The sequence below is a fragment of the Eulemur rufifrons genome, chromosome 4 (genome assembly GCF_041146395.1).
Source record: "Eulemur rufifrons isolate Redbay chromosome 4, OSU_ERuf_1, whole genome shotgun sequence".
Classification (NCBI taxonomy): Eukaryota; Metazoa; Chordata; class Mammalia; order Primates; family Lemuridae; genus Eulemur; species Eulemur rufifrons.
This window is the reverse complement of record NC_090986.1, coordinates 83,651,424-83,676,571: the sequence shown is the minus strand read 5'-3', so window position 1 is coordinate 83,676,571 and position 25,148 is coordinate 83,651,424. Positions and strand designations below refer to the sequence as shown.

At 45.2% G+C, this 25,148-nt stretch overlaps 1 protein-coding gene across 1 annotated transcript; it reads right to left on the bottom strand.

Moving 5' to 3' along the window:
• Nucleotides 1-23,626: 23,626 nt before the first annotated feature.
• On the bottom strand, nt 23,627-24,918 carry LOC138382488 (zinc finger protein 724-like). The gene is made up of 3 exons (XM_069466967.1): nt 24,830-24,918; nt 24,410-24,491; nt 23,627-24,325 (listed from the first exon to the last, which is right to left on the bottom strand). The coding sequence occupies exons 1-3, from the start codon at nt 24,916-24,918 to the stop codon at nt 23,627-23,629; spliced, it is 870 nt and encodes a 289-aa protein (XP_069323068.1).
• Between the last annotated feature and the right edge of the window lie 230 nt (nt 24,919-25,148).

The following is a 25,148-nucleotide window of genomic DNA, read 5'->3' as shown; positions in this document are numbered from 1 at the left end:
TCAGCCTCCCTTCATGTATGTCCATAGGTCACAGCGTCCGTAGCATCGCCACAGGGGCCAGAAATCACTCAGCAACACCCTGGATTGCATCTAACCGGTCTCTTGGGCTGGATGCATTCAGGGGTCCTGCGAGCCTGGGGCAGGGGGCTGGGGGCCAGGGTATCCTTAGGCAGAGCAAGTGCAGCACTGATTAACACTCCGTGGGGCTCAGACACGTTCCTGTCTGCAGAGCTGCGCAGGGAAACCAGCAGGAACCCAATGCACGAGGTTGGGTTTGTGATTTTTAAAAATTTTAGTTGATTTTCGATGCTCTTGAGAGGAAGGGTAAGCTGCATGCCGTCCCAGATGTTGGCTCCCCACCCACACCTGAAAGCTCATGTCTGAGCCCCCTGACCTAGACGGCTTGCGGTGGTGTCCACTGACCAGGCCCAGAACTTACCTGGGGACCGAGCAGGTGCAAGCCCACCTGAGCAGGTCACAGCTCTCCTGGAGCACCTGAGGTCGTGCCCTCAGGGTGGGATGGCACTGTGGCTCCATGCGAGGGGCGGGGAGCAGACCCCTTGGGTGGAGAGGGAGCCAAGTGGGAGGACAGTGGGTGGCTGCCTGGGTTCAGCCACCCCGAGCCCTGGAAATACCTGGGAGAGGTCTGGAGACGCTTCAGCGTGCAGCTGGGACAAGGGCCCGCAAACTCAGGTTTGCAGGTGTAGTCACTTTAAGATGAGGCTGTTGGGTTGGGCCTGGCCCACCACTCCTGGTGCCCTCCCATGATGAGACAGACACACAGGGAAGGTGCCAGGTGACTCTGGAGGCAGAGATGAAAGTGACACACACACGTGCCAAGAGCACCAAGGACACAGGCGCCACCAGTGGCTGGAGAGACTCAGAGACAGATTCTTCCCTGGGGCTTCAAGAGAGTGCGGCCCTGCTGATACCTGCTCTCGGACTTCTGCCTTCCCTCAGTGGAGGGAACAGAGAGGCCAGAAATAAACCCTTGTGTGTAAGACCAAAGGACCTTTCATTAGGTAGCCTGACTGCACAATGGGGAAAGGAGTCTCTCTCTCCAACAAATAGTGTTGCAACTGGGTATCTACATGGAAAAAAGTGAAGTTGGACCCTTCCCTTGCACCACACAAGACATCTTAGATGGATTAAATACTTAAACATAAGAATTATAATTAGGAAAACTCTTAGAATAAATAAAGGAAAAATATCATGACAGTTTTGGCACTGTTTTCTTGGATATGACATCAAATGCGTAAGCAAAAAGAAAAGAATAGAAAGATAGGACTATATCAAACATCAAAATTTCTACACAAAGGAAATATTTAGTCGTTTGAAAATGTCACCTATTAAATCAGTGAAAATATTATCAAATCACATATTTGGTAGAAGTTAATATTCAAAATACATAAACAACTCCTGAAACTCAAAAGCGAAAAGTGAATAATTCAACTAAAAAATTAACTAAGAACTGAACTGATATTTCTTCAAAGATATACAAATGGGCAACAATCATTTGAGAGGATGCTCATAATTACTAATTTTTAGAGAAATACAAAGCAAAATGACAATGAGGTATAATTTTACACTCAAGAATGGCCACTGTAAAAAAAATCTGTTGAGGATGTGGAGAAATTAGAACCCTTGTGAACTGCTTATGAAAAAAATGATGTAGTCACTATGAAATATAGTATGGCAGTTCATCAAAAATTTAAAATAGAATTATCATAGGACTCAGCAAGCCCACTTCTGGGTATATATCCAAAGTATGCAACGCAGGTACTAGAAGAGGTATCGCACACCCGTATTTATTGCAGCATTGTTTACAAAAGCCAAAAGGCAGAAGCATCCCAGATGTCCCTCTCCTGAGCAACAGTTCAAGAAAATGTGACATAAGCATACAATGGAATAGTATTCGGCCTTAAAAAGGGAACTCTGTACGGTAAGGACAAACCCTGGAATATTATACAACTGAAATAATCCAGGAACAAAATGACAGTGTGTGATTCCACTTGCATGACACACCTTGAGTAGTCCAACTCATAGAAAGAGAAAGTAGAATGGTGTTTGTCGATAGCTGAGCAGAGGGTAAAATGGGCAGTTGTTATGTAACAGATACTGAGTTTTAGTTTTGCAAGATGTAAAAGTTCTCCATGTCTTTTGCCTAACTATAAGTGAATATACTTAACACTACTGAAATGTACTGAAAGATTTAGGATAATACTTTATATGTTATATGTTTTTACCAAAGTTACATTTTAAAAGGATAAGTAAAAGAGATACAGAGTCATAAAGATTTCCAAAAATTACCTTCAAATCCCAAAAGTGTTTCACACAAAGAAAATATAGATTCATCATGAAACACATAAAATTATGACTATTTTACTGACTACTCACCTAGATAGGATAAAACAGTTGAAAATTAGTGAAGAAAAAAATTACACAAGCCATAAACAAAGTTGGGGTCATATTTATAGACACACACATATAATAAACATATGGCTGATGCATATTTTAATTGATTTAAATTATAAATACAGGGTTGCAAATTGTCATCCAACATCCTAGTAGATACGTAAAGACAAAAATACAATAAAATGATGTCAAGGAACCTACCCTGAAAAAGAAACACAATATTGAATTGCGAAACAAAAATAAATGTTTACCTATCAAAATCCTGTACAAAACACTGATGTATGATTAAAAAATAATTTTTTTGCTTGATGGCAGTAGTTTGAGACTGGCCTGGGCAACCTGGTGAGACCATGTCTCTAAAAAATTTAAAAAATAAGCTGGGCGTGGTGGTGCATGCTTAGACTCCTAGCTACTAGGGAGGCTGAGACAAAAGGATTACTTGAGCCCAGGAATTTGAGGTTGCAGTGAGCTATAACTGCATCACTGCACCCCAGCCTGAGTGGCAGAGTGAGATCTTGTCCCCCGCCTCCCAAAAAAGAACTTTTTTTCTACATAACTACAATGTTCAACAGTGACTGGCCACTGATGGAAAGCATTTATGAGCACGTATTTTATATCACTGGCATGCAGTTTATGGCAGTGAAATTTCACAGAAAATGCACTACAAGCATTAATGAAAGGCTTTAATGAAAAAATAATAAAAAACATTTATAAAAGACACTAAAAGTAGCTTTTATTATGTTATTAATATAATGATACTATTCTCACACAAAATGGGAAGGCTGTAATCCAGCCTTCAGAAGCAAAAGCCTTACGTTGCTAAATAAAAATATGAATTTTGTAAAATATGGTCACTGACATATAAAATAAACACTTGGAAATAAATTATATTATCATTTAGATAAAGGTTGAGGAAAGGATGAAAATCCTAATAAATCCTTTATGCCTGCCATAAACTTAAATTTATAAGAGAACATTTTAATTAATATGGGGTACCTACTAATTACCTAATTTACTTCTTACATGTATAAATTCTAGCATAATGTTAGGAATGTTCAAATCTAAAATTACAGAAAAATCTGAAATAGAACAAAAAATAGAAAGTACAAATGTACAGGGAAGGTGCCATCAGCAAGACGGTGGAATAGGAGGTCGCTTACTTATATAACCCCCCATAAAAACAATACTTTGGTACCCATTCATGGACAAAAGTGCCTCTCTCAGAGATACAAGCACCATAGCTCATTTCTGTAATCACAGCTACTCAGGAGGCTGAGGTGGGAGACACTCTTTAGGCAAGTAGTTCAAGACCAGCCTGGATGGTACAACAAGACCCTATCTCAAGAAAATGTGTTCCTATGAGAGCTTTGGGATCCAGGAATGGGGTGTGAAACCCTGCTAATTCCCCAAACCATGGAAGGTCATTTTAAGGCAGGCCCTCATTTAGGTGGCACTCTTGAGGACCCCTGGCCTCGGCTACAGACCAGAAAATAGTCTACCCAATTTGATCTTGCTGAGACTTGTGAAGTGACACTGTAACTGTCTCCAACTCATCCCGGTCCAGCCAGAGCGGTTCTGCCCATCCAGATTACTAAGGTATCCGCGACAGCTACTTGCACCCATGGCGGCAGGCTTGCAGACGCAGCCTTCACTGTGGTCTCTGAAGCAGTTCTGTGACGCAGGTCCAGCTCTCTGAGCCAAAGTGCATGGCCAGCACTGCCCACCCAGAAACCCACACAGTAACCTGTGGACATTTTCCCAGGTGCCCAGTGGAAGCAACACTCATCCACACACCTGCTATGAGGCCCACCGTATGTGCAGAATCTTTCCCTACTGCTTGCCCTAAAGATTGAAGTCCACAAGAGTATCCAGTTTACCCAGGAAGAAGACAGAATTCACAGTGACCCCAGCCCCTGGTTATCAGGCCCACTAAAGGCAGACCCCACGGCAGACGCAGCCTTGTAAACCAGCAGCAACCCCTCTCCCCTGCAAACATGGAGACGGTCACATCAGCCTTGGGACCCAGTAAGAGAAGATCTTCACCTGCTGAAACCCGTTCATAAAAACTGGAAGAGGTGTCTGCTCCTTCAAATTCACAGAATAAGAATGCAAGGCTATATTGTGCCAATTTTCATTTCTTTTGTTTTGTCAAAGTACTAGAAGTCCTAAGTAGAACAGTTAGGCAAGAAAGTGACAAAACGCCACCCAAATTGTAAAGAAAGAAGTAAAAATGTCACTGCTTATTCATCACATACATATAAATGGGAAATCTTTACATTTATTTGTGTCATCTTTAATTTCTTTCAATATATTATATGAATATAATAAATATAATGAATACTGTTAACGTTACATATCATAAAAAGCAATATTAATACAAAGTTTTTTGATGTACTATTTATGGTTTTCTATATATAATATTATGTCATCTATAAGCAGGGATTTTAAGGAGTGGGCAACAGTATTTTATGCTAATAAATTTCTAGAATTACCACTAAAGTGAAGAACGTACATCACCTCAAGAAAAGGAAGGTTAATGTCAAGATAAAAGATCTTGAAGATTTTCTTTACTATACCAAGAAGTCCCCAAGTTTTTCTTAAAGCCAAGGATGAGAAACTCATTGATAAAAAGTAAAACTTCCCAAAGAAAAATGAAATCCTTAATGTGGAAGAGAAACTGTGCGCTGAAGTGACTCTCACCCAGGGAGACCAGGTTTCTGCAGTCTCCAACATCACATCCACACACAAATTCTGCTGAGCAGGGTCCAGGCACTGCCACTCCTCTGGAGAGAATTCTATGGCCACATACTTGAATTTCAACCATCCCTAAAATAAAAATTACATTTACCAAGTAGCCATGGGGAAAGCTTTTAATTTGACTGCAGGTGAAATGACACAGTGAAGAGAATAGGTTTTGACTTATATAATTGACTGAAATTATCCAACAAGATAACTGACAAAACCAGTGTAGATGCTGTACTTTTGTGGATGATACAATACGAAATTAAGGAAATCTAATACAGATATATATATATATATATACAGTTTTAAGTCCCATATTTATATTATACATGAAGTTGTCAACATTTCTTAGAGAGAAGTCACAATGAGTTAGAAGGTACCTCTCAGATTTTAATATATGTAATAACCTAAAGCTCTTGTCAAAATGCAGATTCTGACTCGGGAGATCTGCTCTAGGGCCCGAGTTTCTGCATTTCTCACAAGCTCATGAGTGTTGCCAGTGCTTCTGGTCCAAGGAGAATATTTCGTCAAACATCCAGTAGGTGGGAAAGCCTGTGTTTATTCCAATTTACCTTACCAATAAACAAAGAAGAGAACCTTCTTTTTCCAAAGCAAGCTATAAGAAAATACAATCTAAAAAGAAGTGGCCCAAATGAAGCCAGAGTCCCCTATACCCCTCTCTTCTTTGTACTGACCATATGATGCTGAACTCAACCATGTCCATCTGCTTTACACTGAAAGCTGCTGTATGGTTGGGACCATGACAGCTTCAGCTGTTTTCCTAGTAGCCATATGGAATGAAAGTAATTGGTTTATCTATCAGTTTGAGTCTTCAGACTTTTTTTTTTCCCCTAGTACCAGAAAACTGGAGTAACTCTCATCTGGGGACTCATCAAACAGATCCCTTCTTTGAGGAAAGGAACAAACCCCAGATAACCCATTTCTCTGAGAATGGGTTGTCAGCCTGACTCCAGCAGCACAGGACATCCCCAATGTCCCCAAAACTCCCAAGTGCTGGTGAGATCATCCCCAGTGATGCCTCCATCTGAGGCTGATGCCTCCATGGTGATGCAGGCAGGAGACTCAGGCTGACTCTGTGGGGTCAGGATTGAGAATGAACCTGCCCTGGTGGAGCTGCCGACTCTAGATCCAGGTGATATCACCTGTCCCTGTTGCTAACTCTCGTGTACAAGGAAGGACAAGAGCATGCTGCTCCAGTGACACAGTGACCAGGCAGGGGGCTGTGGTCACAGCTCTGGATATTTTGTGGCGCTGCCCTCCCACTGCTGAAGTGCTTGTTTACACTTACAGATTCTGCCACCAGATGCTGTTCACACCAGGTCCCCCTCACACGACTGCAGCAAGTCACTGGGCAACATCCGGAACACCTGAAGGGCCCCACTCTGAAAAGGGGATTTTAGATGTCCATGTTGATCAGTCATGATGCAGAAAATGTTGCCCCTGGGTTTTCTGGACATTCTCAGTCGGAAATCTGGCCCTGTCGTGTGAATCCCAGGTGGAGCCCAGCTCTTAGGTTTCAGGATGGATCAACCTGGCTCTGCATTCTTGGGGGTTTACAGCCAGGAGAGAAAAACCAGAGGGGAGATCCCCTCATGGAGCCTGCGCTAACACATTCTAAAGGGAATGTCAACCTAAATGAAGAAGCTGAGAAAAAATTGATATGAGTAGAGAGTTTACTTGGGCCAAGGTTTAGGACTGAGACCTGCAAGCATAGATTCCAGTTTCCCTGAATACACACGCTGATTAGCAGCAGTTACAAAACAAGTTTCAAAGACAAAAAAGGGAGACAATGAGCGGGCTGATGAACGTTGTCAAGAATTCTCACTGGTTTACAGGATTAACATTAATTCATGATTGGCTATACACTGTTAGGCTACAGAATGTGCGTTATAGTGTCCACTGTGGCATTATGAGGTTAATTTATGGCTACTTGTGGCAAGAGCAATTTCAGGAGATAAATACATAGTTCAAAGGGAGGAGGAGGACACAATTGAGTCTGGGCCTAATAAATAAAAGAACTTGCCATTCTCAAATAAAAGTTCTCTTTTTTCCTCACATCCCAGGATGTGGACTCACAATTTGAAGCTGCATTTAGGTCTCAGCGGGGGCTGGGAAGCAGCAGGTAATCTCTGCACATTGGTGGGCATTTGGGCGAGAGAAGGGAGTGAAGGTTCCCAGGCCCGCTCAATGCACGTGGGAGCCTGGCTGGGTTCCTGGGCCCCGCGGTCTCTGAATCAGGTACAGGTCTGCAGACGCCAGAGACACTGAAACGTGGAATGCCTGGTTGCTGCCCTGTGAAGTTATTTTTGTAGAAACCTGGCTTAACTGCTCTAGAAAGGACTCTACATCCCAAACAGGCAGAGATATTTCTGCCTGCAGACTTTGGGGACAGCATGCGTTTTGCCCCACAATTGTGGATTGTGCCTGAAAGCCTGGCAGGGAAAGACCACTCTAGAGTGAAGACTGGTGGGCACCTTGTATGTTTATCTTATATCTGGTAATTCTGGACAGTGTCTGGGAAATATAATTGAAAACAAAATAGTTTCCAAACCCAGAATAAAGCTCTACAATTATAGAACAGAAAACGGATTTATCGTACAATTAAATCAGAATGTAAAGTAAATCACTGGCAATCTGCTGAGAGTCTGCAAAGACAGAAAGTCACCATAATTAGACCTCAAGAAGACTTCACGGCACCATTTATCATATATACCTCATCCTGAATTCACCTGGAATTGCGGAGGCCATCTATGTTTGCTAATTGGCTATATTCCAAGGAAAAATGAACTTCCTTTGTCTTTATAACAGGAGGCAGTTTTGCAACGTGGAGCCAGGTACCTGCTGAAGGGTAGGCTTCTGCTCTCCTGCAGAAACCGTGAGATGAGACTGACAGGACTCTACATTCTTTGCTGCTTACATTTCAAAGGAATTGGTTCCAGATCCAAAAGAAAAGTATGTCTGAGTCAAAACAAAAGACCGACAAATGGCCTATTTATCTGTTAAAATTATTTATATATATATTACAGAGAGGCAGAGAACAAATTTACATAAAAAACTTTTCTAAATTAAATGCTTTTAAAACAAGGAGAGCAACATATCTTCTCTTATTTTCAAGTTGGAGGAGTAAGTCTCATTTCTAATTTGTATTTTCTCTTACAATAGCCAGTCTAAGCCCTGGTCTTGAACTTATGGACATCTAAATCCCAGCAGGTGTTGGACTCAGGAACCTGAGGGATGGCTCTGGCAGATTGTGTATATAAGAAAAAGAGTTTGTGCTGAAAAAGACAGAAAAAAGTGTTATCAAGGACCTGTGAGAAGAGGACAGTGCAGAGTTTGTGCTCCACTTACTGGCCCAGGTGGAGCTATGCTCTGTCTCATTCCTGTGTCCATGCAGACAGATGAGTTTATAATCAGGTGGTCCAGAAGGTGGTCCAGACTGGTGGAGGGACCAGGTTGCTGCTAGACATGCAGTGTCTGTGGGTGAGAATGAGCCAGCAGTCTGCTAGGTACCCGTGTAGAATTTTGGCAGGACACTCTAGGAGCAAGCGTACTGTGGTGGGATTCCTGAGGCTAGAGCCCTGTCCTGGGAGGGGCGTGGCCACTTCAGTGCCTAGCGGGTATGTTCGGGAGTTGGCGGGAACCGTGTGGTGGCAGCAGGGGGGGAGGGGTCTGTTCTCAGAACTCCTTCCCTCTGCATCCTCAGGTCCCTCTCTCCCTGGGAGAAAACCTGGAATCAGAGGACACTGTGCAACGTGACAGCCTGTGTGTGGGGGAACAGGCTCCTTTCCCCAAGACACTCAGAGTTTTCCTCTAGCCCAGGCCCCTGTGATGTCTTTTATCAGACACCACGTCTGACACCAAAGTGTGGAGATTGCTGAACACCAACCAATTGTCCAACACCAACTGGGCGCCCAATAACTTAATTCTGACACCACCCAGAGGCAGCACAGATCCCACAAGTTCATGACGCAGTCAGAGTTCCAAGTTCCAGGGGCCCATCTATACTTGTGACCAAGGGCCTGTAAACTGGGGCTCCCATACCCCCTCCTCAGGTTCAGTAATTTGATGGAACTACTCACAAAACTCAGCAAAATACTGTTCCTACATCTACCGTTCATTATAAAAGACACAACTCAGAAACAGCCAAATGGAAGAGATTTATAGGACAAGGGAACAGGGCAGGGAAAGATGGGGTGGGCAGGTAACCCTGGTAAATAGCTGTGATTAAAGAGATCCTCCATACGCTGTCTGAAAGAATGGCTTAGTGCAAAGAAACATCTTTCCAATTGTGACTTATATGATGCTGCTTTTTTCCCATCCCAAAGCCACACAAAGACTTTGCAAATTTCCCGTTTTTTTCTCATAAACCATCAGCTGAACAATTTTGACTTCAGTGGTCAAAACAAAATACTTGGTAACTAAACTTTCCTTAAGTATCTCTCCCCCAGGTCCCAGAACACTGACCCACCCTCAGCCTGAACCAACATCCAACCCCTCTTTATGCCCCTCCCATGAACAAGCTGACTTTAGGGTGAAATGTTCTGATCTAGGACCTGATTTTGCCACCTTCCATCCTGCCCTCCCTCTCCCACCTTCTTTTAATCCTGTTTGCTCCTCCTATGAAAGAAAGACTTTTTCTGCCTAAACTTTGAGATCCTCAAAAATCTTACAGTTGGTGCTTTCCACCTGTTGCAATATTCCTTTAGATTTAAGTAGCTGCTTGCCTAAATTCAAATTTATTTGACAAAGTCTAGACACAGCCCCAAAGTATTTAATAATAACCATTCCATGTTCAGGGTCTCCCAACCCCATTCCATATCAACTCCAACCTCACCTTCCTGGGAGTCCCCGGCTTTCCAGGGCTCTGTAGCTTCTCTCAGCATAACCGGCTCCTTCCATGGCTGATGCAGGCAGCTGAGACACCTGCTAGGCAGGATCCCCAGGAAGAACGAACTGGGCCTTAAACAACCTCCTTTTTCAGACTGGCTTGGCCTGGAGTCCCTGGGCTCAGGCTTCTACCTCCCATAAGGGTCATTCACCTAGTTTCAAATAACAAAATAGCCATTTTGAAGAATCCAGCAAAATCACTCCCAGTGTTTATAGAAGGGAAGGAAATTATAAGGTGCTTACATTTTATACTTCAACAGGAAAGAGCAAAAGTATCTATGCGTTTCAGACAAAAGCAAGCTGTTTAATTATTTCCATGGTAACAAATCACTAAAGAGTTCATCATATGTGAACACTTCTAAGAGGAGCTGAGTCCCACAACATAAAATTTACCATTAAACTCAGACATCTAGGGAACAGGTTATCCACAGAGCTATCCACTGTCACAAAATCTCCACCTAGGGAAAAAAGAAAAACTGATGTTTTCATGAATCCATGTAATTTAACCCTTAAATCACATTTTCTTGTGGAAATGTATTCATTTTGTACAGCCATAATGGAGAATAGATTTTCCCTGTTTCTTTTCCCTGGTAGGATTCCCAAAGCTAAGTCCTGAGCCGCGCGGGGCGGAAGGGGTGGGGGCAGGGGCGGAGCCGCACGGGGTGGGGGGGACCGAGGGCGGAGCCGCACGGGGTGGGGGGGACCGAGGGCGGAGCCGCGCGGGGCGGGGAGGGGGACCGAGGGCGGAACCGCGCGGGGCGGGGAGGGGGACCGGGGGCGGAGCCGCGCGGGGCGGGGAGGGGGGACCGAGGGCGGAGCCGCGCGGGGTGGGGGGGACCGAGGGCGGAGCCGCGCGGGGCGGGGGGGGGGAGGGGGACCGAGGGCGGAGCCGCGCGGGGCGGGGAGACCGGAGTCTCAGGCTCCGGGGCGGACGGGGAGGTCGCGGCCGCCACAGCCGGTTCCGCGTTCCGTCGCCCCCGCATCACACTCACCATTTCTTAACTTCTGCGGGGTCCTGGAATCTTGGCCACGTCTCTCCCAGTGCCTGCAGGTCCCCAGGTGACACAGGCTGTGGCAGAGCCACCTGGGCATCCCGAGCTGAAGAAACAAAGCAGAGAAGGGACGCCGGACTCCGCAGTTCCGGCTGTAGTGAGCGACAATGGTCTCGCAGTCCCGGAACACCGCCCCCTCCTTTCCGGCTGGGTGCCTGATTGGACAGTTCCCAGGCCGGCGCTTCTGATTGGACAGATTCCTGGCCCTTCCCCTCCGGGCCGTGAGTGACAGGAGATGCGATCTCACACAGGGCCGCAGGTCCCTGGCTCCGCCCCTGTTCGTGAAGCGCTTTCTCCCCGCCCTGCCTGGCCCCACCCACGGGGGCATTTGCATTAATCTTGTATATATGGTTATGTGAAATTGTGAATAATATATATGTATATGTTATCACAAATGAAAACAATATAATGATAATTATTTTAGCATTTGAGATTTTATGACCTTTCCCAGCCTCTGGTCTTTTGAGCAGGCAGCCTGAGATTTCAAAAAGAAGAAAATCATCTAAGAAATAAAATGTAAGCAACGTATGCGTTTCAAATCTTCTAGTAGGCAAATTTAAAAAAATTTTTAAAGCACGTGAAATAGATTGTAAAAATTCACTTAACGGAATATATCTAAAATATCATTTTAAATATGTAATCAATATATAATTATTACCAAAATATATATATATGTGTGTGTGCAGTATCATCAAAACTGCCTCTTTACATTTGTAGCACCTCTCAGTTCAGACCAGCCACCTTCCAGGTACTCAGTAGTCCTCGCTCATATTTTGGAGTGAAGAAAGCATCGAAGGTTTTACAAACTTTGCCAACGCTTCTTCTGCCCTCATGTCATTCCAGCCCCCAATTCCAGGCAGCCCCACATGTACTTTCATTTGGACTCCATTGCTATCCTACCTGCCACGTGCAGTCTAAAGATGGCCCCATAAACCTGCCTCCTCCAGGTGCAGCACGAGCTCCTGAGTGAGGCATTCTGCAGTACGCTGTGCTCTGTGTGCATTTCTGTTGAGTTCCTCTATCCATGCTTAGAGAAGGCTGCAGACACACAGTCAGTGGGAGACACTGGAACTCCAATGTCCAAGGATGATTTCAACCCTTCAGATGTCTCACCTTTGCCTTTGCTCCTTCTGTCAGTCTTGGTATAGTGCCCCAGAGTCTCAAGTTGCCAAGGCTTCTTTGGTTGCATATTCTGCTTATTTTTATTTGAGCTGAAGGGCGGTGGGTCAGGGACCCACCACACACTTCACCGGGCACATCCTTACCCTGACCATGTGTTCTAAGACCTGACAATTCGTCTACATTCTCTGTGGGTTGAGAAGGAGGGAGGTCAGTGAGTCAGCATCGATCACAGGCAGCTTTCAAAGGTTAATGTTAGGACACTTGTGAAGAACAGGAATTGATAGTAGGAAAATGTGTGCTCTCTTTGATTCTAACTGATGCTATTCGCTTCTGTGACTATGCTTGCTTTTAGTTGTTTGATAAATATAGTTAATCAGAATGAAAAACAGAGATAAGAACAAAGGTAACTCCATGATAGGCTAGGCTTCCTGGATGTGAGAAGCCTAGTTCTGCTTCTGTATATATGGCTTGCTGGCTTGGTGCTTAGCGTAAGTGGAGCCATGGCAGGCTTCACTAAAGTAAAGGAAAACAAAGCCCCGGGGAGGTAACTGCAAGTTGCTTTCTGATAAAGGGCTGGAGAATCCGGGTGCCCTCCAACCAACTAAGTAGATAAGAAGAGCAAGACATGAGCAGCGCATGAACGGCTTGTGCAGGGCGTGTGTTCCCAGTATCGCTTGTAACCAAAAACTAGAAGGTATGCAACAACAGCCCCCCCTCCCCGTCGGAGACCCTCCTCTTCCCCTGGATGATGTTAACTACAACTGGCGCCAGTGCAAAAAGCCCAAAACTTAGAGTCAACAAACCTGAAGCCAACGCGATCAGCCACTACTAAACAAAAGGAACAAATAAACTGAAGGGGGATAAAGTGCAGACTAGTGTGTCGTGTGCAGACTAGTGTGTCGTGTACAGACTAGTATGTCATGTGCAGACTAACGTGTTGTGTGCAGAATAACGTGTCATGTGAAAACTAGCATACAGAAAAGTATAAAAGCCCAATCTTTACCCCAGGGCGGGGTCCTAGTTCCTGGAGAGGCCACTGCGTTGGTGCTCTGGAATTTGGACCCTGGCCCGGGGCTAGTTAATAAACTCCTTTGCCTTTTTGCAGCCTCAGTGACTCTGCCTCTCTGTTCCTGGGGCCAAGGGGAACCGGATCTAACACTTGTTTTTGGGTTTTGTTAGTTTGTTTGAATTTTGGTGTTTTTTTAGACCAAGACACAGACAAGCGGCCCATTAGATGTCTGGAAACTCATGATGCAATAGTCATACATGCACCCATTTTAAACAGTAGCACAAGAAAAAAGGACCAAAGTTGTAAGAACAATGATAATGACCTAGCTGAATTTATCAGCTCAGGCTGTGAAAGCTGAATAAGTCTACAGAACACAGTGGAACTCCCAGGATGACTGCGGTGAGGTAGGGGGAAGTTTCCCTCTCCAGCGGGACCTTTTGCTGCCTCTAGAATCAGCAGTCACTTGGGTTAGCGTTGGTTCTAATCAATTCAAAGCAATAACATTTAATATAATCATCTCCCCCACTTTCAAGATGGGAAAAGACAGTTTGTTTTTACTTTTCCCCTGCATTTTTATTTTATCACATATATGTGTATCTAATATAGCCTAATATTGGTCATTTCCAAGTCCAAACATTTGAAAAATTATAACATCTATGTATATAATTTTTAACACTATATGTTATAGTATTTTCTCCAATGTGCAAAATATATACATGTATCAATACATGGTCTGTTTAATTCTGCATTTTGAAATCTGGGCAAGGTCTTTTTTTTTTTTTTTTTTTTTGAGACAGAGTCTCACTCTGTTGCCCAGGCTAGAGTGAGTGCCGTGGCGTCAGCCTAGCTCACAGCAACCTCAAACTCCTGAACTCAAGCGATCCTCCTGTCTCAGCCTCCCGAGTAGCTGGGACTACAGGCATGCACCACCATGCCCGGCTAATTTTTTCTATATATATTTTTAGCTGTCCATATAATTTCTTTCTATTTTTAGTAGAGATGGGGTCTCGCTCTTGCTCAGGCTGGTCTCGAACTCCTGAGCTCAAACGATCTGCCCACCTCGGCCTCCCAGAGTGCTAGGATTACAGGCGTGAGCCACCGCGCCCGGCCTTGGGCAAGGTCTTAAATACTTCTGGGTGGGGACTGAGCAAGAAATCAGATGGAGTCCCCTGCATTCCTGTCCCTGTGCCCGTTGGCTTTGATATCCTGCTTTATGACACTATGACAAGTCAAAATCCCCCATTATCTGTGTCTACATCCCTAAAGAAATCACAACTTGAAACATTCCTTACTGAGTCTGTGCTGAGTGGAGAAGGGAGAAATGCTTTCAGACATACCTGCTTATAAAAGGTAGATCCAGCAGAACATTCCACACTTTAAATCTGGACATGTAAGGGAGGGGACTTTCGACTTGAGCTTCAACATGGGATTGGGAACAGAAGACCCAGATCGCTGCTGCCCCTCCATCCATTGCCCCACTGACCACCCTGCTTTCCAATAGATCAGCTTTACAGAAAAAGGCCCAGATGAAGAGGAGAAATCATTTGAAGGAACAGGTAGGAGACTCTGTTTCCATTCCAGTGAGCAGCACATTCAAAGGCAAGGGAAGGCCTCGGGCTGTTCCTGTGGAGGCTGGAAGGAAGGGTAGAGTCCGGGGTACTGAGCATGTGTGTCTGGCAGCGTTTCATTCTGAGGTTGGAAGTGGGGAATGATTTGTAGCCGTCAGTGTGCACTGGGGAATGCAGCAATGATGCCCTGGTCTGTATTCTTTCTCTTCACTTGTAACAATGGCTCAATGGCCTCAGTTGAGAGAATGACCCACAAAGACGCGTCAGAGATGGGATGTGGGGCTCTGTCCTTTGTGACAGTTGAGTCACCTAATCTTTCTTTTGCACTAGGATAGAGCCCAATGCACATGAAAGGGATAATTCACACATTCAAGGTGAAAACTGGTCAAGATCTACCACTGCTCCAGCTCACTGATAAACCTAGCACCAGCTGAAGGGGAAAGCAGAGGACGGGAAATGCCAAGTTCCAGTTACTTCCCTCCCACACCAACCCCACATTTATGCAAGTTTCTTATCACCAAGTAGAAAAGACTCAGAATGGAATGTGTGCCCTTGGGGATGCAGGCAGAGAGACACGGAATAGCAGATGAGATCATGCTACACGCCTTACAGGCAGAGTTCCAGGTTAGGATTCAAAACGCACCATGCACTTGTGTAAAGTTAACATGGTCACTCAACCGCTCTCAGCGTCAGTTTTATCCCCTGTTAAATGAGGATTACATGCCTACTTGATCGAGTTGATTGGAGGGTTAAATCAATAAGGATTTAAAAGTGCCTTCTATGGCATTATCAACAAACTAGTACCAGACTTCAAAACCCACAAAAGGAATGACGTCAGGGAACCAAAGACAAGACGCCCAGGTTCCTAAGCAGCCTCAGCAGCATCAGAATGAGATCGAGCAACTAGACTTCTTCACAGCTCCACGGGAGCAGACGAACTACAACACGGTAAGGAGTGGCCAGTGTACAGTGACTTAGGCAGTGAGGACGGAAGCCCTAAAGACCCTGCGACACAGTTACACAACTGGCTCCTGGGAAACAACTCGACCAAACCAGGAAACCCAGCAGGTATTTTCAGGGACGAGGTTAGCAGAAGAGGGTCAGAGACACAAAATCTAAACAGAAGACACCAAACCACAGGAACACCCAGATTTGTGACCAGCAGCTCCGGCTGCATCAGGACTGAACTTCTGAGGCGGTTGCTGTGTGGACCACTGTGAGCACGGCATCTTTGTCGCCACATACCCAGCCAGATCACCTCTTAACATGGATCACAAGGCCCTCCTCTCCGTCAATACTCCTTTTAATACGATGGATATGCTTATGTTGCAATCCCCCCATCCAACACTTACGGGATGTTGGAAAGTCCCACCTAATGAGGCTGTAGGAAGGAGCAGAAAGAGAATACCGAGGGACAGGGAGGGGCACACAGAATGTCTGCACAAGCCTTACGTAAATCAAGAGAGGAGCCTCAGTATTTCTTGTCCTGTGGTCTCCCTCTCATCTTGCCATGCTTATAGATGACACAATTATTTTTTTCCTTTCATTACAAAAGTGCTGATGAAATCACATTATTTCTAATAAAGTAAATTCTTCACAAAGTAATAGGGTCCAATTTTTATAATCAGGTTTTTCAGTTCTTTTGATATTATTCCACATTCAAAAATCACAAATGAAAGCTATTGGAATGTGCACTATAAACAAGGTCTTACTTTCACGTAGATTAACACCCAAGTTTTTACAGATCAGATATAACAACATGAAAGCTGGTACGACCTGGGAATCAATCGATCGATCAAAACTGTCCCTGAGGACATAAGGATTTTAGGAGCATCAGGTATTGAGAGGCTACATGCAAGCAGAAGTCCTCCTGGATGTTTCATTTGTCTGCACAGAAAAACTCAACAGCACGGGCCCAGGAGTGAAGGGACCCCCCTGACTGCTGTGGGTGCTGAGCTTTCCGTCCAACGCAGAGATGTAAAACCTGACGGGTTTCAAATGCCCCTCAAATGCTCCATACCTTGAAGGTGGCTTCCCCGAAGCTGAAACACTATGTGTTCTGAGGGATCAGGTCACCATCTGTGTCTCCGAGACACCAGCCAGTCAGGCCTGAGTTGAGATGAGGGTGATCACGTTCAAGGGTAAAGGACTTAAACCATAATCACTTCCAGGGTGATTTTGGGGCCCTGTCCACCTAACTAACGGGTCGGTGAAATTTACCAGGCATGCCTGGGAATTGGGATTTTCCTTCCGCTCTTCGCAGATCCTGGGAAACGCAACAGTTAGCCTCCCTCGTGCCTCACCTTCCACGTCCACGAAGGCCTCCGTGAGGGTGGCCTTTCCACAAAGGCACAGCCCACGTCACCCTCTGCCAAGCTCTGAAATTTTGTATGTGGAGCAGCTGACTGGTTTCTGCTAAAGGCGGCTGAGCCGGTGCTCCGGCTGGAGAAAGCGGGGTCAGCCCGTCCCCAGAGCAGTTTAGGAAAGGGGGCGGCTCCAGAGGGACCCCGGCCTGGCTGGGACAGGAAACCAGCTGCGCAGCGGGAGGCGGCTGAGGAGGAGACTCCAGGTGAAGGCAAAGGCGAGGTGCATTTCGCAGCCTCGCACCCGCCTCACTGCCTCGCCTGGACGGGCCCCTCTTGCCCCTGCAGGGACTCGGCAGCGAGCGGGTGGCAGGGAGCCAGGAACCAGCTGCCCTTGAAAAATGCAAGGGGCGCACTGCCCGCCCCTCCCTCCAGAGCCGCCCAGCGCCCCCGAGCCTGGCGCGGGCTGGGAGGTGGGAACGCATTCCAGGGCCCTGCAAAGGCTCTGCTTTCGGCCCACCCCCGTGCACGGCCAGAGCAGTTCCACCTGGCTGGCTGAAACCTCTCCTGCCTGTGGACGTCAGCATAGTCAGGGTGACCCCAAATCTTCAGGAGATGCGAGCTTCTGACCTGTCTTGCCTGAAGTTTGATGCTTCAGAGACCAGCTAGGAAACCAGCGGCTCTCTCAGTTTACTAGGGTTGCACGGTTCTAGTTTCCCCCTTCACCCCTTCCGTCCCCCCTTTCCCACCCCTCCCTCTGACTTTCCCTTTTGGACATGCGCAGTACTGCCCTCCACAGGCATGGAGGCCCACTTTGGGCCTGGAAGTTCTCAGGCTTCTTGGGAACCCAGGCGGGAAGTTCCCTGGTGAGTGTCTGATACTGTCAGGTAACTGCCTGCAGTGAAAATCCCCAGCCCCTGGTGACTTGGTACTTGCCTTTTCAAAGCCGCCTATTTCTCCAGGCTGTCACATGTCCCCCTCTACACGGCAGGAGCACCTCTCGCATGCCTGGGTTGGCAGCAGAGCCCACACCCGGGTCAGGCTTCTCAGACGGATGCTTCTGCCACTGTTAGAAAGAACTTCACAGGGGAGGGGTCTGACCCCTGCTTTCACAGTCAGGAAATTCAGCCACACAGGGAAGAGACCCCCTAAGCTGCTTTGGGGGCCACACCCACCACTTCTCTGACTCCCACCCAGGCTGGTTCCCAGGACTTGAGGGTCCAACTCTGGACCTCTCAGCCGTAACTGACAAAGGCCAGCAGGACCCAAAGTGCCCCGTGATCCTGATTCCCCTACGCAGGCCCCAACGTGGAGAAGCCAAAGACCGTCTGCCGTCTCCAGTTCTCCCTCTTCTCCCCGCAGCTGGCCTCCAAGGCCACAAAGGAGGGGATCCTCTAAGGTGGGAATTTAAGAAGTCCTGATGTCTTCTGGTCTCTGGCTCCACCCTTTCTCCAGTCCACTCTGAACCCAGCTCTACTAGGGCCTTCATCCGGTCTCTTCGATGGAGGCATTTCAGGCACAACAGAAGGATGGGGGAGAAAGAACCCTGCTCTCTTAACATGGAGACCTCCAGAATAAAGACGTTGCCCCTGTGCTCTGACTCCCTGAAGTCCCTCCCTGCCACAACGACACTTACATTCCTCTGCCTCTGCTGCCTCATCTGGGCTCTCGGGGTTCCTCTGCGGGGCAGCCAACATGGAGGTCCACACATGCCTGGGCTGGAGACAAGGTCAGCGGGACTGTCCTCCGCTCACCCTGTCACACCCCAGCCCCGCTGACCGTGGACCATGAACAACTGAGCTGAGCCAGCTGCTGCAGTGTTACCGCCACCTCCAGCCAACCTGACTCTGGATTCACTCCCCCTCTAACATTCACTTGATGTGTCACCTTCGGCTTGCAGCCTGGCCTCCCTGAGACTGTTCCTCATCTGGAAAGCGCCATGGGCACTATAGCTACTTCCCGGGGTCTCCTGAGGACTCAGTGTCAAGTAACTTCCCCTCTGAGGAGGAGCCAGGCACAAACAGCCTGATTTCTGTCCTCCGTCGACCCGCATCGCAACCCTGTGAGGCCTATACCACAGGCTCATCACGCCTGCATTTTCCAGATGAGAAAACACAGGCCCAAAGAAGGAAGTGACTTGTCCGGAGTCCCTCAGGAGAGGCTGGCTCCCTGTCCCACCTGGCAGCCCTGTCCCAGCTGCCTCCACCGCACACCCCAGCACCACCGCCGACCAGGGTCCCACCTTCTGGGGTCTCTCTGCTTGTCTACTAGCATAGAGTTCCCCAGCCAAGCCTGGCCACGCTGGGAGGGGGACGGGGTAAATCAGGAGGCCTGGCTGAGTGGTTTCTGCCTGCCACAGCCACACTGGAACTCTGTCCACAAGAGACCATTCTAAAGGCTTGACCATGTTGAGGGAGTCTGCACAGAACTGCCTCTTCCTCCACCCAGGCAGTGGTCACCCAAGGTACTGTCTGTGACAGGGTCACAGATAGACAGGGTCTTCTCAGGGTAATCGGTGGTGACACTTTGGTTCCTCATTCATATTGAAGGTTCTGAGGTCTGGTCAGGAAGGACCCACTAGAAATGCAGGAGTCCCCAGAACCTTCTCATAAGCAACCTGAAGCACATGTCGCTGCTAACTGGACTCTGGGCTCAGATTCCTGACTGTGATTAGCAGTGTCTGCAAAGGGGCAGAGTGGGGAGCCGCAGCAAATACGTCTGTCCCAAGTAAGTGCACCGAGTGAAAAGCCGGGCAACCCATCTGCCCACGTGGCCCATGGGCTTCCTCTGCCATCCCCGTCTCCACTCTGGCCAGCAGCCCCCTCCCGCTGCAGTGCAGACAGGTGCCGCAGAAGGGGTTTGGCGTCCTGAGGAACTGCTGGGCTAATCTGGAGTAGAAATTAAGCCCCCCCACATCTACCCAGCAGCCCAGGAGAGCACCTTGGCGACAGGATGGACCAGCACTGGCGTCAGACACCCGTGAGTCCTGCCAGTTCATCCCCCATCGCCCAGCTGCCGTCCCACGGCCCGTTACCAGGGCCCTTCTGAACACCTTTGTCCACCGACAAACACACCCGTCAGCCCAGATTAGACGTTACTGGTGACTTGTATTTTTAAAGTCAACTTTCAGTGAGAAGGTAAAACGCAAACACTCCTGATGCAGTCCTCTTCCAATCCTGCTATTTTCTGTCCCTCCCCCCAAATACTTTCTCTCCATGTTCTGGCCTCCACTTTTACTTGATGAGCTGACCCTGCTTAGTGTGTTTTGTGAAAATTTTTAAATTTTCTGGAAATTTTTCTGTGGAGAAGAAAAAGGAGGAATAAATTTGGGCATAATGGGGACTTGTGCGAGTTCAGTTACCTTAAATGTGAGAACCAAACGGATCCAAACTACCTGATGGAGTTTCCACGGGGCTCCTCATAACCCTAAGGGTTCCATGATACTGGAGAGGGAATTTTGTGGAGGCTGAAGTACCTCCGTCTTGGGTGCTAATACGCCATGCTGACTTTTCATTAACCCCGGTTCTGGGAATGCCTCTCAGAATATTACTTTACTGTTCCTTGTGTAAGAGTACATATTAGTCTAAATCCTGTCCTTAGGTAAAAACAACCTTCATTTATCACACAAATCACAAGCTACGAAGTACATGGCATTGGCATTTTTGTCTTCTGGAAGGTCAAGTTTAATTGTTCCACACGTTAACAGGCACACCCTTTTTCTGAATAGTATATAAGCCCCATATCTCAGGTGTAACAGCATGGAGATCGACCTGGGTTGTTGCCACCCAGGACTATGCACCTGTCCATAAATTCACCAATAAGTCACCTTCCAGTGACAAATTGGATTTGTCTGTCTCTTTCTTTGGTTTCTTGGCTCCTTCTGCATTTGGGCCTCACTTTGCATGTATGGACATTTTACAAAACAAGTGGCAAGACAGCCAGTACCAGTCCATTAGCCAAAGTATGGGCAAGAGGAAGAGACTATGGGAGTGGAAATTCTGGGGTGTTACTCATCTACTTGGGGTGGTGTTGCCCATTTATGACAGTATGTGGACTACTGAGTGAGTACAGGGATGCCCCTGAACTGTAAGGACTACAGAACCTGTCAGTAGAGAACTGCATTACACCCTAGGGTGAGGAAAATCACCACGTGGCATTAACAGTGGACTGGCCATTACTAGGAGCTTTGCAAGTAGTTACAGAAGACAGTTGTCAGCTGAGATGAGGGTACAAAAGCTAGATAAAGAATTACAGTCAGAAAAGTATATGAAAACCTCCACATTCGTGTCAGCAGTTAGCTAAGCTTGAAACTCAGAAGATGCAGTTGGAATCTCAATTTGGGAGTTTTTTTTTTTTTTTTTTGAGACAGAGTCTCACTCTGTTACCCAGGCTAGAGTGAGTGCCGTGGCGTCAGCCTAGCTCACAGCAACCTCAAACTCCTGAGCTCAAGCGATCCTCCTGTCTCAGCCTCCCGAGTAGCTGGGACTACAGGCATGCACCACCATGCCCGGCTAATTTTTTCTATATATATTTTTAGCTGTCCATATAATTTCTTTCTATTTTTAGTAGAGGTGGGGTCTCGCTCTTGCTCAGGCTGGTCTCGAACTCCTGAGCTCAAACGATCCGCCCACCTTGGCCTCCCAGAGTGCTAGGATTACAGGCGTGAGCCACCGCACCCGGCCTCAATTCGGGAGTTTTGTGCAGCTTGAAGGGTGGAAGATGCACGAGGCTACAGTGTGATCATGTGACAGCCCCTGTATGTTCAACAATTTGAAGGACCAGAAAATCATATAATTATTCTAACTGAATAGGCAGCAAAGACAGAATTTGTATGGGAGAGTCTGCACCCTGGATACATGAGATTTGTAAGAAAAAAAATTCAGCCTAGAGAAACTACATTTGCTTTGAGAATTTGTAAGGTCTAGTTTGCTTGTAAACCATCAAATCATCTGAACTTATCTGTTTTGAATCACTTCCCATTTTCTTCTGAAGATAGGTACACGCATGCATTTCTTCCTCTATAGTTCTTACACAAAGTTTATTTTTAGCTTGATATATTGAATGTTGCATTACCTGTAAATCTAAACAAAACACCTCTATGTGTTCAACTGGCCCAGAAAAGGCCACATGCAAAGAAAAATATTCTGTAAAATTTTATGAATAATGATTTAGGATTTAAATACGGAATCAAACTATACTCCCATATAATCTTTGCTGTAAGCATATCAACAACCCTGAAACTACAAAAAAAGGGGACACAAAATAGTAACTACGAGAATATGCTGAAATTATTGAAAGTTTTGTTCGTCAAAATAAAGCGATTACAAGTTATTCCACTGTGTTACCCAAATAGTACTTTATTCTCGTTTGTTAACTACAATTGTAGACAAGATAAGATAGTTTAACATTTGTGGCAGAGCAGCATTTTATTCATTGCACATCAGTGTTAAAACATTAAGAACAACTGAATGTTATTAATCAAAACAAATTAATTAACCTATACTCTAAATAAAGCATTTTAAAATCCACTATATGCTTCTTGATCACAAGCACACAAGAAACGTTATTTTTGGTCTAATATAGTGATCTTAAGAGTTATACTTTCTTTAATTTTAAGATTGAGGCTAATTATTTAGTATATATTGATGTGAATACATGTACAGCATATCAGATAGGAGTAATTTTCACTTTCCTCTGATATCTGTGAAGATGTTTTATTTCTATTACATCAAATAGCACTTAAGACTTCCATGTCTTATATCACATCAAATAATAGTCAAGACTTCTATTTCACTCTACTATAAAGATATGTCAGTATTTTAACCAACTGGCCCATTTTTTCATACTTAAGGAGCAATCGGTAAAACAATTTAGCTTGAAAATTTAGAATGTTTCTTAGTTTAATACAGAATAAAAAACCTGATTACATACTATTTACATGCATTATTGTTTTATGATTCAAACACACAAAAAACATCTCTTTAGATTTTCTTAACGTACTTTACTTTTGCCATTAAACATTGATGGAAAATGGGTATTAATCAAATTGACCCAATACTGAAAGGCCTCTCACAGCTCTGATGCAGAAACAACAGAATACATATTTTCATATAGACATTAAGAATGAAAGTATAGCATAAACTAATTTGAAAATCAAACTACATCAATATTTGCTTTTGAAAAATTTCAAATACCGTCAATACAAATTACCCATTGACTATAATTGTACCTGTCCAAACATAAATGTTCTTGCTCTTTTGAACAACATGAGCAGATAAATTATCTAACTGCTTCAACTTCACATTCTCCACAACACTCTGGGTCAGTGTAAAATCTGGAAGTGTGCTTTAGTTTTTACCTGTGTGAATCCACTGATGCACTTAGATGTAAGTTTTGATTAAATACTTCTACACATTTATTGCACCTGTAAAATTTCTTTCCCCATGGACACTCTGGCAACTTCCAAGTTGTGTATTGAGGATAAAATTCTTTTCACATACATTACATCTATACAGTTTCCCTGGTGTGAATCCTCCGATGTCGAGTAAGGCTTGAATGGCAATTAAAGGCTTTGCCACATTCTTCACATTTGTATGGTTTCTCTCCAGTATGAATTCTCTGATGTCGAGTAAGTTGTGAACTACAGGTAAAGGCTTTGCCACATTCTTTACATTTGTATGGTTTCTCTCCAGTATGAATTCTCCGATGTTGACGAAGAGCTGAACTACAGCTAAAGGATTTATCACATTCTTTACATTTGTAGGGTTTTTCTCCAGTATGAATTCTCTGATGTACAGTAAGCCGTGATTTATGGTTAAAGGCTTTGCCACATTCTACACATTTGTGGGGTTTTTTTCCAGTATGAATTATCTGATGTCGAGTAAGTTGTGAACTACGGGTAAAGGATTTATCACATTCTTTACATTTGTGTGGTTTCTCTCCAGTATGAATTCTCCGATGTTGAGTAAGTTGTGCACTACGGGTAAAGGCTTTGCCACATTCTTCACATTTGTAGGGTTTCTCTCCAGTATGAATTCTCCAATGTTGACGAAGAGTTGAACTATAGCTAAAGGATTTATCACATTCTTTACATTTGTAGGGTTTCTCTCCAGTATGAACTCTCTGATGTGGTCTAAGGTTTACTGACTGGGTAAAGGCTTTGCCACATTCTTCACATTTGTAGGGTTTCTCTCCAGTATGAATTCTCTGATGTTGAGTTAAGTGTGAACTATGTCTAAAAGATTTACCACATTCTTTACATGTGTAGGGTTTCTCTCCAGTATGAATTACCTGATGTATTCTAAGGCTTGCTGACTGGGTAAAGGCTTTGCCACATTCTTTACACGTGTAGGGTTTCTCTCCAGTATGAATTCTGTGATGTTGAGTAAGGTATGAACTAGAGCTAAAGGATTTACCACATTCTTTACATTTTGAAGGTTTCTCTCCAGTATGAACTTTTTGATGGTATCTAAGATTTGAAAAGTGAGTAAAAGCTTTGCCACATTCTTTACATGTGTAGGGTTTCTCTCCAGAATGAATTCTCTGATGTTGAGTAAAGTATGAACCACGTCTAAAGGATTTACCACATTCATTGCATTTGTAAGGTTTCTCTCCATTGTGAATTGTCTGATGCCATCCAAGGCTTGAAAGCTGAGTAACGGCTTTGCCACATTCTTTACATGTGCAGGGTTTCCCTCCAGTATGAATTACCTGGTATTTTCTAAGGCTTGCGGACTCAGTAAAGGCTTTGCCACATTCTTCACATTTGTAGGGTTTTTCTCCAGTATGAATTTTCTCATGCTGTTTAAGACTGGAAAACTGAGTAAAGGCTTTGCCACATTCTTTACATTTGTAGGATTTCTCCTCAGTATAAATTTTCTGATATTTAAGCTGTGAACTTGGGTTAATGGTTTTGCCGCATTCTTTACATTTGTAGAGGTTTTCTTCAGTATAAATTGTGTTATGTTTTCTTAGATTGGATGACTGACTGAAGACTTCCACACCTTTATTATGTCTGTATGAGTTTTCC

What these genes read in the sequence shown, in the direction of transcription:
- LOC138382488 (XM_069466967.1), bottom strand. Translation starts at nt 24,918, where the DNA reads ATGAGAAAATTCATACTGGAGAAAAACCCTACAAATGTGAAGAATGTG. An exon ending in CAAGCCTTAGAAAATACCAG is followed by an intron (nt 24,492 to 24,829) that starts GTAATTCATACT and finishes TCAACATCACAG; the next exon opens with AATTCATACTGGAGAGAAAC. An exon ending in CAAGCCTTAGAATACATCAG is followed by an intron (nt 24,326 to 24,409) that starts GTAATTCATACT and finishes ACTCAACATCAG; the next exon opens with AGAATTCATACTGGAGAGAA.